The sequence below is a fragment of the Agelaius tricolor genome, unplaced genomic scaffold, assembly GCF_023055355.1.
Source record: "Agelaius tricolor isolate 1412-34295 unplaced genomic scaffold, bAgeTri1.0.p SCAF_44, whole genome shotgun sequence".
Classification (NCBI taxonomy): domain Eukaryota; kingdom Metazoa; phylum Chordata; class Aves; order Passeriformes; family Icteridae; genus Agelaius; species Agelaius tricolor.
In genome coordinates this window covers 3,228,946-3,243,648 of record NW_027269304.1, presented here as the reverse complement: position 1 = coordinate 3,243,648, position 14,703 = coordinate 3,228,946, and the positions used below count along the sequence as shown (strand labels likewise).

General features: G+C 42.5%; 1 protein-coding gene across 5 annotated transcripts in view; it reads left to right on the top strand.

Annotated features, from left to right (window-relative positions):
- The window catches only part of RASGRF2 (Ras protein specific guanine nucleotide releasing factor 2), a 132,492-nt gene that overhangs the window by 37,328 nt on the left and 80,461 nt on the right, over positions 1-14,703 (top strand). For 4 of the 5 annotated variants that reach the window (XM_071455155.1, XM_071455154.1, XM_071455153.1 and 1 more), the window contains exon 2: positions 4,238-4,344. In XM_071455155.1, coding sequence (XP_071311256.1) covers positions 4,238-4,344 — 107 coding nt within the window. Of the gene's footprint in view, positions 1-4,237; positions 4,345-5,822; positions 6,167-14,703 lie in introns of those variants that run through there. The other variant, XM_071455156.1, reaches the window with a different exon arrangement.

The window sequence follows — 14,703 nt, the reverse complement described above, 5'->3', positions numbered from 1 at the left end:
CTTGCCCACTTATTCCCTCCTGGAGGTGCTGCCTTACTTCCCAACATTTCCGCTTCTTTCCCTTCCCTTTCCCCAGGATGTGAGTAATACATAATAGACATTTTGCTCTGTGTTTCAGAGGCTGGGCAAAATACTGTCAGTAGAACACATCTGAAAACTCCATGAGTTAATGTGTCCTTGGATAGCATAAGCTGCTTTGATTTACACTGCAATTTGCTGCTTTTCCTTCTGGGATTACTGAGGAGTTTTCAGTTGCTGCAGTGATTGTTCTCTTTTGCTCAGTAATTTACTTGCATTTCAGGGTGCACACAGGCTTCCAAGTTCTGAAATGAAAGTCTTTAGAAGTTAAGAACAATAAATATTTTTAGCTTGTCATGTTAAATTTTAATTAATCACCTCTGCCACCTTTTCCAGCATCAAAGGTTTGCAACACGCCCTTGCAAACATCAGGCAATGAATGTAAGCCTTAAATACATGGCAAATGATTAAGCTTCCTCATGCCTCACATTGAAGACAGGCTTTTGTTATGGCTCCTAGTGTTTTGGTAGCAATCTTGGTAAACAGACAAATTTTCCACCATTGTTTTTCATCTCTGTTTCCCATTCTTATCAATATTGATGCCTGTAATTTTCTTTTTAACTTACTCTCAACATCCTGGCTTGAATACTTAAGCCAGGACTGCAATAAATCAGTGAAAAATCGGGAAATAGCACCTGGCCAGATCATGGCACAACTAAGTTTTAAAATTACAATTTCACAGTGCATTATTATAAATTAGTTTTATGTTTAGCGTGGAAATCTTTGGAAAGGGCAGTTGTCTTGGGCATTGCCACTCATTGACCTGAGTGGTCTGAAAAGCAGTATTTCTGTTACAGGGCATGTATCATTTGGGTTAAGCTTTTTTTTTCTATGGGGTTTTTTGGGTTGGCTTTTGGATTTTTGTTTTTTGTGGGGTTGTTTTGTGTGTGTATTTTTTGTTTGCTTGTTTGTTTGTTTGCTGTGTTGTTGCACCTTTTTTTTTTTTTGGTGAGAGTTTCTTTGATTTTTTTGTAATAAGAACAACTTTTTTTTTCCCTTCTGAAGGGGAAATGTTTGGACTGCAGAGGTTTTGCTGCCTTGTTTTGAGTGCTGCCATCCCTTGGGCAGTTTTGCAAGAGCAGAGCTGTGCTGTGAGCTGCTGGGCAGCCCAGCCCTGGCGCAGGGTTTCTGCACCCAGAGTCTGAGCCTGGCTCCAGCCTCGTCTCTGCAGCAGGCACCCATCAGCTCCGCCCTCACTGCTCCTTTCACTGAGGGAGAAACTCTGGTCAAGCCCAGGTAGGAGCCAAGGAGTGACACACAGCAGTGCTCCTTCCTTGGCTGTCAGTCGTGCCTTCATACCTGTGCCAGGTACCTGAAGCTTCCCCGCCTCTTTTTTTCTCCAGCTTTACCTTCAAGAACTCTGCCAAAGGTGTTTTTGTGCAAATGAAGCCTTGCTGTGTCACTGAATACTGAAGAGACACCTTGAAATGAAATGACTTAATTTGTTTTATGTCAAAACACAGATTGTTCGTATTACCCTCTATGATTCCAGTGGTTTTCAGAATAAACATAAACAGCAAAATTGTCTAGCTGAACTTGAAACACAAGTTCACAACTTGAAACATAAGTGTTCCTGATATCCAACAGACGGGATAATGATGGTGATGAGGGTAGTTGATGTAAATATGTGCTACAGTGCTTAAATATTTACTGTTTTCCCTTCAGGAGAAGGATGGTGTGTATGGAGAAGGGTGTTTTTTACCTGTACTGTGCTGCAGTGATGTGCAAGCTGAACTGTTTGGCATTGAATGGCAGTGCTAAAATTATATTGTCTCTGTGTAATTATATATACAGGCCCACTCACATACATCATTACTGGAGAATGTAATAGTGCATCACAGACACCATCTTATTTTCTTGTAGTAAATTAGTTTTTTAAATGAGCAACATTTATTTTGAAAAGAGAATTAAAAGATGACTTTGAGATTCTTTTTAGAGGCATGTTATGGTATTTTTCTTGCACTTTTCTTGCTCTTGAATTGACTATTTCTGGATAAATGAAGTGAGACCTGATCCTGATGCTTGAATGCAACATGCCTGTTTGGGGGGCTGACAGATGTAGGTGATTTCAAAACAAATGCCTTCTGTAATTTAGCTTTAGTTGCCATTGAGTCCAGAACTGCTGTGGTTGCCCTCTAAGTTAGTTTAGATGTATGCATTTTCTTGGTCTAACTGTGTGTTTCTGGCGTGCCTGTCACCATGGTAACTGCACACCTCTGAGTTTAAATTCTGTGACATGAGATCACTTCAAGTCTTGCTTTAAAGAGGTCTGAGTTGCTGCACTTTGAAAGTAGGGAGGACTCTGATATTGTCTCTCCCTTTAACTTGAGTCCCCACACAATGGGATTAAATCCAGTGCTTGTCTGCACTTGTGTCTTTATTCTAATTTTATATGTAACAGCTTTATGAAACGCAAATAACTTGTTACATAATATGCAGTGCTGAACAGTGTGATTTATCTTTAAATATGCTTTTTAAAATAGACTATTCCACTCTATAAACAGAGTACATTTGTGTGTAATCTTGCTGCACTTTTCACTGTGCTGTAGGTTATTTTCAATTGCACTGTATTGTTGTAAAAGTTTTTATCTTTCAGTGCTGTGGAGAATCCTATGGACCTGATTAAATGGGTTTTTCCTTCCTATTCATGGTATTCAGGTTTAAGTGATATGCTCTGTTGAAACCCCACAGGTTAGAAGATTGTCCTTGTACTCATTTATTATTCCCCATTTGGGCTCTGGAGCTGTTTAATTTCTGAGACTTAACAGGTCTGAGCCTGAACTTCATTTAGTTAAAGCCTGTTAAATGTGAATGCTGTTTCTGATTTGGCCTCATTTCTGTTGTGATTGTCCGTAATCCTGCTGCTCTTCTGCCTGAGGAGTGCTTTTTATATGCATAGTGATGTTTAACAAACTGATACAATGCACAAGTGAATAATTTCTCCTCCTGGAATGCCTTTTTTTGTGCTCATGTTACCCAAAAGGAAGCCAAATGTAGGAGTGCTTGAGTTTGGCTGCCGGAGCCCAGACAGGAATTTCTGTTCCCTGTGCACAGGTGTGGAGGAGGACGAGGGCTGGGGGAGTTCTGGGCAGTGAGGACAGTGGAGGGATCCAGACCTCAGTTCAGTCAGAATTGCTCCTGAATGACCTCAGACCCAAACCCAGATGTTTTCATGACCCTCACTCATCCTCCTGCCTGTGAAACACCTGGATTGCTAAAGGGTGTGCTTGGGGCACTTGTGGAAATTGAAGGTGTGTTTAGGTAGAATATTTTCTGACCTGTTTTCATCTGAGCTGGAAGAGGCCTGTTTGCTGCCTGGCTGTAAGTTGGTACATAAGCTGTGCAAAATAAGGTTGTAAATATCAATCCCTGGATGGATGTAGGGGCTAAGGTGGCTCTCCCCCTCCCCACCAGCCAAATCTGTTCATGCTGTGTTCTGACAGTGGCAGAAACCTCCCTGAAAGTTCTGTGGAACACACCAGGGCAATGCCCTTCATGCAAGAAATGCCAGATTTTGGGTGAATAGCATGTTCTTGTGAAAAAAAAAAAAAAAAAAGGTAGTTGCCATATAGTTATGGGTGAGACTTCTTGAGAGAGGGGAAAGCATGTTTTGGGAGTGTGATGGATGAGAAGGGTCCCCATTCTTCTGGGAAGGTGGGGAATAGGCTGGAGCCAGTGCACAATCTGTATTTTTGGGAGGAGGTGGTGGTGGCTCCAGGCTTGGATCCCCATGCTGGCTGAGGGAAGTTTGAGATTAAAAAATGTGAGGGAGAACTGCAGACACCCCACTGTAGTTCTGTTATTGTACTTGGCTGTAGGAGCTCTTTAGGGAATTGTATTTTGTTGTCTTGGATGTGGAAGTTTAAGAACAATAACTTAGCAATAAGTACATGAAAGCTATTACCTGATACACAGGGGAATATTTTCAGAGTAGTTTTAACTTCAATCCATGTTTCAAGACTAAAAACACATCTTTGGGCTGGCAACACACTGGGCTGAGTATAGAAAGTCTTCTGGTGGTTTTTATTTGCTGGGTGGGATTTTTTTTGTGTTTTCTAATTTTTTTTGTTCGGTCAGTTTTTTGTTTATTTTTTAAATTTTACATATCTTTTTACTTTAAGAGTTTCTGAACCCTTTTTTCCTTTGTTCTAATTTGCAGCATTACTTTACTGTTCTCTTTGGCCACGAGGGGCAGAAGCCACTGGAGCTGCGTTGTGAGGATGAGGTTGATGGAGATGAGTGGGTAGAAGCTATTCACCAAGCAAGGTATGGAACTCGATTTGTGACCCTCTGATCCATTTTATTATAGATAAATGGATAATACTTTGAGAACCTAAACCCATCTTCCAAATAGAAAGAAATGATTGCATATATTAGCTGGGTGTTGTTTGCAATTCATGAGTACCTTACAGGAAAAAAACACCTTTAACATTCAATGCTTATTTCACTGTCTTTTATCTTTCATAAGCAATTGTGCTGCAGTTGAAATTAGTTCAGGAAGAATATTATTTTATTAGAAAGAAGCCCTAGGAATAGTCTTCTGCTAGAGACAAGCATGACATGTGAATGAGGAAATTAATGATATGACAGATGAATAAATGAGTTTTTCTTTAAAAACTCTTACAGAGAAATAAGTGTAAGAAAGAGGACGTCAAGCCATTAAGACGATGAAGTGTGACAAATAAAATTTCGACTTTGAAACTGAAATTCTGAATGACCTGAACCACAGTTTTGTGAAAAGGGATGTGGTAGGACCTTGAGCCATGAAATAGTCTGTGCTTGAGGAGAGGCCTGGGTGGCAAGTGGTCATGGTTTAGGTGTAATCTAAATTAAAGTCATCTCAGTGAAGGCCTGAGGAATGCAGATGGTGTGAGAAACTATGCTCAATCTTCAAAGTTTTAAAAAGTTTAATAAGGGATAAAAGGGATAAAGTCCAGTGCTGGGGTGCTTGGCTATTCGCTAAAAGCACACCATTAACCTAAACCATGTTCTCTGTGTACTGTTACATTGCAGGGGGTACATGCATATTCATAAGAGTTTGAGTTGGATATATATATATTGAAACATTCCTTTGGGTTTAGATGTTCTTTTGCTTGGTTTTAACCTTTGGCTTGTCTTCATGCCATCTTGTAAATTAAACCAATATATTTTATTTCTTCTTGTGGTTCCATCCTGTTGTTTTTACACTCCCTGGTAACGAGGAGCCAGTAAATTGGGTTCTGGTTTTTGTCACTCTTATTTTACCACTCAGTCCACAAATGCAAGGAACCACATAATTATCTTACACCATTCTCTGAGTTAGTTACATAAAAGCATGGTAACATCAGATAGTCTCTATTTTAATATTATGCTGTGGCCTAAGATATAATATATTTATCAAATATTTCAATATTTATATTTATATTTTATATTTATATTTTCAATTTTTATTTCAATATCTATCAAGTATTTCTAGAAGCTATATGATGCATACCTAAATGGACACATTATACTATACCAAAAAGCAGCTAAAAGGAATCACAAATTTCACTATATCAGGATCTTTGTGATCAAAAATAACTTGCAAAACAATAGCTAATGCATAAATGTGAAAGGCAATAACTGCATTTGTTATTTATAACAGGAGGCAAAGCTGCTGCTGAAATGCACTTTCTGCAGCCTCCTCCCATCCACACTCACCTCAGCTATTCTGCAGTGCCATGGTAACGCACAAGGAGCCAGGCAGATCCTGAATTGCTTAGGACATGAGCCATGTAAACACCAGTGATTCTGCTTCAGAACTAAAATTGAACATGAGCAGCTCGTAGTTTTTAATTTAGAGCTTCTGAAGTGAGGCCCTGGGGCTGGAGGTCTTGTGCTGCCTGGGCAGCCTGTTTTGGGAGCTCTGTCCTACTCTGGTGATGCCTAGAGCAGAGGCTAGACAGAGCTAAAGGAATAAAGTAGGGATTTATTAAAAGGCCTCAAAGGATGCACCTTGGGCACCACAAAAATGTGGCCAAGGCTCCACCCAAGATAGACCTAAGGTAGACCCAAGATGGACCCAAGATAGACCGAAGATGGACCCTGAGACACAAGTTTTCACACTTTGGTAAGTTCTGGTCCATTTCCATACTGGGGTTTATTGTCCAATTTCACCTCCAGGTTCTGCAGTCCCACCCTCCCAAGTTGCTCTCCTCCATTCCCTGTTGTTTGCACTTTTTGGGCTGAAGCTGCAGCGGTGTCCTTGGTTCTGGGGCTGGAGAAGGATTGTTCTGTGTGCCTGAGCTGTGAGGAGAGCAGCTGATGCTTTATATGGAGTTGAGAGTTATTAATGCAGTACAGAATCTGGAAAATAAGAGGGCTAAAACTCAAGGTATCGCTGGTGCCACTGAATGGGGCCCTGTCCTCTCCCAGGCCAGCCCTGTGGGTGGGCAGTGCAGAGCAGCTCTGGGTGACCACATCATCCTGTGCCCTGGGGGTCCCTGGGGGTCCCTGGGGCTCAGGGCTGGGCCGGTGTCCCCTGTGTGACACCACAGCCCCGTGCTGCTGCAGGGCTTGTTCTGGTCTGGGACAGCTTTTGCTGTGCAGTGCCCCGGAGTGGCTGCCTAGAACAGCGGCTGGATAAGATTAAGAGAATAACGTGGGTATTTATTAAAGGCCTTGAAAAGGTACAGCTTGTGCAGTCAGAAGCCTCCCAGAGGCTACACCCAAGATGGAAAATGGTCACGAGTTTTTTCAGGCAATTATAAATTTGGTCCATTTGCATTTCAGGGGTTAATCCTCCAATTCCAGCTTCAGGTAATGAAGTCATTTACCCCCAGTTTGCTCCCCAACAATTCACTTTTGCTTATACTTTCAGGGCCTGAGGCTGTAGGGTGCCCTTGATTTTCAGGCCCAGAGGGATTGTGTTGTCTGACCAAAATGTGAAGATAGTAGCTAACACTGTATATGGAGCTTAGAGTTATACCCTAAAGCAGCACAGGATTTGAAAAATATAAAAGCTAAATCAAGGCATCCTGCTGACAGTGAGTGAGGAGGGGAGCAGGGCTTTTTGCCTCATGCTCGTGGACATTCAGGGACAGCAGCATCCTGGGCTTCCCTCTCTGCAGCATCAGTTTGGTTTTGCCACAACCTTTACCTGGCTGGGGGGCACACACAGGGGAGATTTGGGCTGTGCTCCAGGGACCAGGGACAGGAGCAGAGGGAACGGCCTCAGGCTGGGCCAGGGCAGGCTCAGGGTGGGCACAGCAGGAATTTCCCCATGGAAAGGGGGCTCAGGAACTGCCTTGGCACTGCCCAGGGGCGTTTGGAGTGCCCAGCCCTGCAGGTGTCCCCTGGAGGTGGCACTCAGAGCTCTGGGCTGGGGACAGGGTGGGGATGGGGCACAGCTGGGACTCCATGGGCTGGGAGGGATTCTCCACCCTCAGTGATCCTGGGATTCTTGTCCATTGCCTGGTGTAAAAGGCACGTAAGCAAGAAGAGCTTCATAACATGAGGTAAAATTTTTGTCCTTGTAGTTCAGTTTCTAAGTGTGTCACACAGGAATTTTCAAGGTAGAAACTGACATGAAATGAAAGCAATGGGAAACAATGCACAGCTGAAAATAGTGAGAACTTGCAGAGAAGTTGGTTGTGACATTCAGGGTCAGGGTGGCTAACTTTTGACTCCACCATGGAGTTGTAGTTTCAGGCTTTACAGGACAGCTGGGTCTCTGAGGTAACTAAGATCAGTATTTTTATCTCCACCCCTTTTGCTATTTGCCTGTTTCCACCTTATTTGGGCCTACCTCCTGATGATATTGAACTATGGGCATCTCTGTAAGGGATAGTCTCAAGGTCCTTTGCCATTTGGGGAATTTTCTCAATCACCTTTCCTGCACAGGTGATTGAGAAAATCTAAATTTTCTTGGGGAAGTTTCCCAGACACGACTTTCTTGTGTTTTCTTGCACAAAATTACATCAAGCGACCAAAAATAAAGGTAAAATTTAGTTGGTAAGCATGGAGTGTCATTCCCTATTGTGGGTTACCTCCTTGCTTTGATGATTTTCTCCTTCACTGGAAGCTGCTTTTGTTTGCTTTGCATTGTGTCGAGTAGAACAGCCTGGAGTTTTTAATTAGTTACTAAACCGTTGGGTCTTTTGCTGAAGATAGATAAAAAGAGGCTAAAATAATAGTTTTTGAGTATTGTATAAGACTTTTCTTGCCAACTTCATTGAACAAAAGAGCAGAGATTGTCTTTAGGGATTGAATTTTGCCTTCATCATGATCTAGATTTTTTCCCTTAAGTTTATCTGTATTTTTGACAAATGGGAGAAGTTTTGGCAACTTCTGAAGTGCCATTGTTGATTTGAACTAACCTAAGGTTTTTTTAGGAATTGATGAATGGCATTTTATGTAGCACTTTAAAGATGCTTTTTTGTACTGTCTAGGTGTCTTAGTTACAAATTGTTGGAGGCATTGAGAAGACTGCCACTACTCTTATATCAAAAAGAGACCTGGGAACATCTTGTTCTGTGTGAATATGCTGGCATTTGAGAAAGGGAAGTATATAATTGCTTTCCAGAGGGTCATATCCTCATGAGGAGCTGTGATAATCCCTGTATGAGCTGAGACAATGCAATTGAGGTAGTTGAGGCTTTTTGTTTTCTTAAATTGACATATAGAAAATCTAATTTTGTACTGCTTTTCATTTTTTTTTTCCCCCCAACACATATTTGTAGCCATCAAAATTTCTTCCACATTTACTTTACTTTGTCAGTTATAAACAGTGTTGAAAGAAGGATGCTGCAATCTCACTGCACCCCATGGTCCACTCTGGGTAAATAAGAATTTTATTTGGGTGCCAGTACCTAATGAAAGGATCTTTTCTGCTATGATGTTGTCCATTGTTCCTGTCCATAGAGCCCTCTCCTCACATGGGGGATTGTTTGGCTTTTGAGCAGGAATTGGGATATTTAATCCAGTATATTTTACTGGAACCCCATTATCAGTTCCATATCTGTACTTACTTTTTTCCCCCTTCCATTTTATTTGAATGTTCACTATTTTGGTTTCTCTTTAATATCCAGGGTGGCAGAGCATGGTTTGCTCCTTCTGAGCTACAGTTTTGGGCAAGGATTTATTCCTGGCAAGTCCTAGTTCCTCTGTCAGTGACTGCATTGGGAAGTCCTGTTTTTGGCTGTCTTCCAGAACTTGTTCCCTTATGAAAAAATCTCTTTCACCCTCAATACACTGAGGTGTACTTATCACTCTCTCTTACAAAATCTTCTATATTTTAAGACTTTTTTGCATTTAGCTCAAAAACTCTTATGCTTTTATTTTTTTTCATATGAATGCAGGATTAATAAAATTTATTGGACTTCTCTGCTTTAGCTTATTCCAAAGTCTTAAATTCCCACGTGTGGAAATGAAAAACCCTCCTTTCATGCAGGCACAAGTGTGAACTTAATTGCGAAACTGATTTGAAAATGAAATATGCTTTTTTAATTTATTGCCAGCTTAGTTGTAATCAATCTCATTCCTCCATGTCTACTCACTGCACAGGTGATGTGGGAGAAGATTAGGGAGGAAAATGGGAATAATTCTTTCACCTGGGTCACTGTTTAAGGTGTACGAGGAACTACTGCCCTCTAACTGGCAATTTAAAATTAAAAACAAACAGGAGCAGAAAAGGCTTTCTCTCAGATTTTCAGGCACGCTTCTGCTGTGTATTTTACACAGTATTTTGCAGGTGGTTGTAAGCTCACTGTGGCATCTCAGAGTTGCGCTGTGCTGATGCCTTGCTGTCAGTAAAACTGTGTTAGCTGAGGCCTGGTGCTTTAATAACCAGGATTTTGTGGTTTCTCGTGGGCTGGGAGTGAGGCAGAGAGGTGCATCCAGTACAGACACCCACTGTGAGCCCCTCAAAAATCACTGAGCTGTGCAGGCCGTCCAGGGGCTGCTACTGGACCTGCAACCCCGTGATGATGCCTTGGAGTGGCTGCCTAGAACAGAGGCTGGATAAGATTAAGAGAATAAAGTGGGTATTTATTAAAGGCCTTCAATAGGTACATCTTGGACAGTCAGAAGCCTCCCAGAGGCTACACCCAAGATGGAAAATGGTCACAAGTTTTTCAGGCAATTATAAGTTTGGTCCATTTGCATTTCAGGGGTTAATCCTCCAATTCCAGCTTCAGGTAATGAAGTCATTTACCCCCAGTTTGCTCCTCCCCTAATTCACTTTTGTTTATACTTTTCAGGGCCTGAGGCTGTAGGGTGCCCTTGATTTTCAGGCCCAGAGGGATTGTGTTGTCTGACCAAAATGTGAAGACAGTAGCTAACGCTATATATATATATGTAGTTTGGAGTTATACCCTAAAGCAGCACAGTATTTGAAAAATATAAAACCCTGCCTGTGCTGCCCTTGGCTCCAGCTGGGCACACAGGGGCCTGCAGAGCCATCCCTCAGCCAGCCACCCAGGCCCGTGGTGTTCCCAAAAGCTGCTTTTGTTTGCTTTGCATTGTGTCAAGCAGAGCACCCTGGAGTTTCTAATTAGTCACTAAACCGTTGGGTTTAGTAAAGTTGGGTTTAGTTTAGTTTAGTTTAAACCCTTTCCAGCAGCCGAATCACCAATCCCTGTTGGTGCAGGCCGGCCTTGGCGTGTCCCAACCGCTCGGCTGGCCCAGCTCGGGCATGGCTGGTGTCACACACCTGGGCCAGGTTCTCATCTCCTCCTCTTCTGTGTGCTCCTGGCACTGTAGGGACCTGTGGGCTCGTGGTGCCAGCTCCAGAAAGTGACACTGAGAGCCACAAGGATGCACACATGGAGAGGAGCGAGAGGTGGGTTTGGTGAGAAGGCAGGATGGGTTATGGTGGTGATGTGCAGATCATGGCCAGACAAGTGTATTGATCACTGTGCTTACCTGAGATCCTTTATCCCCTTTTATCCCCTTATCTCTGTGTTTTCCAAAGCTTGCTGCTCCTCAAACCTATTCTATGCCTCCCTTTCCCTGCCTTTTGTTCCTGCACTTCCATAACAAGCCTTGTACAACTCCAAAATATTCTTCCCTCTAGCCCATAAGAAGTTTCACACCCCTGTGGTTGGTGGCTGCTCTCAGCCTGAGAGGAGATGAGCAGAAGCTTTCCACAGCCTGTGGGCACACCTTGTGGCGGCTTTTCATGAGATTCCCTCTGAAACAGGGGCTCCTGAAAAAGAGTGAGAATGATGTTTTACATGGGCAGATAGCAAGAGGATGAGGGGGAAAGGTTTTAAACTAAAAGAGGAACTTAAAATTGATATTGAGAAGGAATTGTTCCCTGGCAGGGTGGGCAGGCCCTGGCACAGGGTGCCCAGAGCAGCTGGGGCTGCCCCTGCATCCCTGGCACTGCCCAAGGCCAGGCTGGAGCAGCCTGGGAGAGTGGAAGGTGTCCCTGCCATGGCAGGGGTGGCACTGGCTGATCTTTAATGTCCCTTCAACCCAACCCATGCCACGATTCTGTGATTCATGGCTGCTCACGCTTTGAGTCCTGTCTCAGTTTTGCAGAGTGGGGTAGGGTGCCATTCTCCTCCATCTTGTTTGTGGATGAATTCCTAAAGGGTTCATATCTGACCATTCCTAAATATTGGGATTATTGTTCCATATCTAAATGGTCAGATTTTCCTGGCTGGAGTGCCATGACAATGGAAGCAGCTGGTTTTGGTGTGAGGTGTGAGTCTGGTGGGTGACACACTGGCTGGTGAGGGGTGTTTCCAGCACAGTCTCCATCCCACACGACAGGGTGGCCTTCCCTCCCCTCACACCCTGCTCCTGAGTGAGCCATTCCCCACCGACATGGTTTGGGTGCTTTGGTTGTTGGGCCCGCTTTTCCAAAGGCTCTGTCTCCCAGCTGGCATTTCCCCCTCTCAGTTAAAAGGATCATGTAGTAAAAACCATTTGGGGTGTGGAGTTGTCAAGGTGCCCTGTGGCTCTGTGTGGCACAGGGATCCCTCAGAACCCTGGATCACACCCCAAGGCACCTTGCTTGGAGCCACAGGGGTGGATTGGTTATGTTCTAGTGCAGCTTTTACTGTTCCCATCCCTGCTGTGGCTGTGGCTGTGCCATCAGGCTTTAAACCCTGTCTGGAGGCTCTTTCTCCTCTGTTAAGGAGTCCTGCAGCAGCTCAAGGCAGGTGTGGGGACAATGCAGGTAATTTCTTCTGCCTTGCAGACAGCTAGAGCCTGGTTTTCATAAGGAGTGAGTTAGGCTGTGCATTTTGCTTTTCAAGAGGGTGGTTTGATGTGGCCAGACCAAATGCCTGCTTCTCCCAGCAGCCTGAGCAGCTTTAGTGCAATTAGCATGGACTGCTCCAATGAACCATAACTCTGGTCTCATTCTGGGACAAAACTCAAAAGTTTTTGCTGGTAGCACTACTGGAACTTGTATCCTGGCTTGCTGCCAGAGCCTAAAATTTCTCCAGTTTTCCTAGGTTTTCTGAGCATGTCAGACTGAATGGTGCAACACTTTTTATCAGGGTTTTATTAATTTCTTCCTCTCTCCATGTGGTAGGTGGTGGTCAAACAGAGGTTCTTGAAATACCTGGTTTGAGCCCTGTTCCTACTGATGGTGGTAGTAGACAGGTTCAGCCTCGGCTTTCAGGATGTTTTAGACATTAAAGAATTGCTTCCCTCAGAAAAATATTAATAAAAAGTCATATAAGCTGTGGTTTGCAGCAGTTGTTTCTTTCTATTAAACGATACCCTAGACAAAAAAACCAGACTTAGACTGGCTGCTTACAAGTTGCTTTATATATTTTCCTGTGTTGCTTTGACATCTGAACGTTTTGGTACAATTTTTTCTTACAAGGATTTTTTATACATGTGTGTTCATGTCAGTATTGATATTCTGTCCTCTTGTAAGGCTCCTGGGATTACTCTGGATATTCAGATTAACACATTTGGACATGGTGATCTCTACTCAGGCATGCAGAGAGATGGATGGAAGAGGCTGTTGGAAGAATGTGAAGTTTATGCCAAAAACCTGTGATTTTTCCTTTCCCCGCAGTAGTTTTGAGAAGGAAAATGGATTTAGCCTATTATAAGTTAGTGTAGGTGTACACAGTCTTTTCTAATTAACTCTTCTTTGTACTGCTAATTATGGAAGTGAAGGAGATGTTGTTTGGTTTCCAGGCTGAGTCTGACATTTTAGACAGCAAAAATCCCCCCCCCCCCCCCCCACTGAATTGCTCTAAGAGCATCTCAAAAGAACAAAATCTTCTGTCTTCCAGAGCAAAGTTTCTTGTTCCCCAGTAAAGCAAAGCTGTCCAGCTTAATGCATTTAAAGAATCCAAAAAACACACATAAATTTCTTCCCCTAAAGGTAAAAACAAAAAAGTGGAAGAGAAGCACTGTATATAACAATATATTGGATCCTACATCAGCAGTTTATCCTTGTGAGTCTATGTCCTACTATTTTCCTCAGTTTAAATAAAACCAAAGTGAAACCCTTCAAATTCTCCATTGAAAACGATTGGTAGCAAAGCCTCTAGAATATTATGAAAAGGATAAATAGAAAAAGAGAGTGTTTCACCTGTCTGGATTTGGTTTAGGTGGGAAAGACTATTTATATTAAATTTAAATCAAAGCACTTCATTACATATGTTACATATATTTTTATCTTAATAATATTGTAGAACAATTAGTGCTAACTCAGATGTGATTAGTGCTTTTGATTCAGCTAATTTTTAGAATGTACAAATGCCTTTCTAGGGTGCAAAGAGGTGAAGTACTCTGGTTTCTGAAGAAAAACCCCAGAATTCTTGCAAAACAAAACAAAACAAAAAAAAATTCTGAAGAACTAGTCTCATACTTTACTGCTGTTTCTTGCACAGCTGAATGATAAGTGGACTGCTTCATGATAGATTTATTTATGTGTGGTTTTTACTTGTTGGAAGAGGTGCCCTGACCTTCCTTTTTCCAGTGTATTGTTTACTTCTGCAGTAGTCAAAATATAACAGCAAATGTAATAGAACTAAATTCCCTTCTTATTCTTTTTATAATCTGTACAAGGAAGGAAAAATATTAGTTTATGATAGCTGTGGAAACTTATTCTAATTATTTTAAATCCAAGCTTGTTTTCCAGGTTAGGTGTTGAATTCAAGAGCTGTGGGTAATATTGGCCCCCTCCAGTGTGGAGGTGTACAAGCACTGATTGAAATACAAGTAAATATTTACAGAAAAACCGCATTGTAGATGATGCACATTACTGCAATTTTAGGAACCTCACGGTATTTAATAGCAAATATTCATTGTTTTATGAGTGCTATAATAAGCAGGCAGATATTTAAAGGGAAGGGATTTGCAATCACAAAGTTCCTTCTGTTAAATGCTGTGCTCAAACTCAGCAATCAAAGAAGATGTGATATCAAACAGTGAGGGATCCCTTGTCAGTGATTTAGGGCCTCCATTCTGCTGTGTTTTGTTTGGTCTTTATCTTGTAAATTTCCATAATTCTCAGAGGAACAACCTTCCTAAAACTCGGGGTAAGAGGCAGCAAAGTGTCTTGATTTTGCTGCTCCAAGATCAGTCTGGTGAAGATGCTGCATAGGGAGGAATTGATTTCTCCTCTGCCTGAGGCTGGGAAGCATTTCTGACATGGTGCTCTGATTGTGGCATCTGATTGCACTAGGG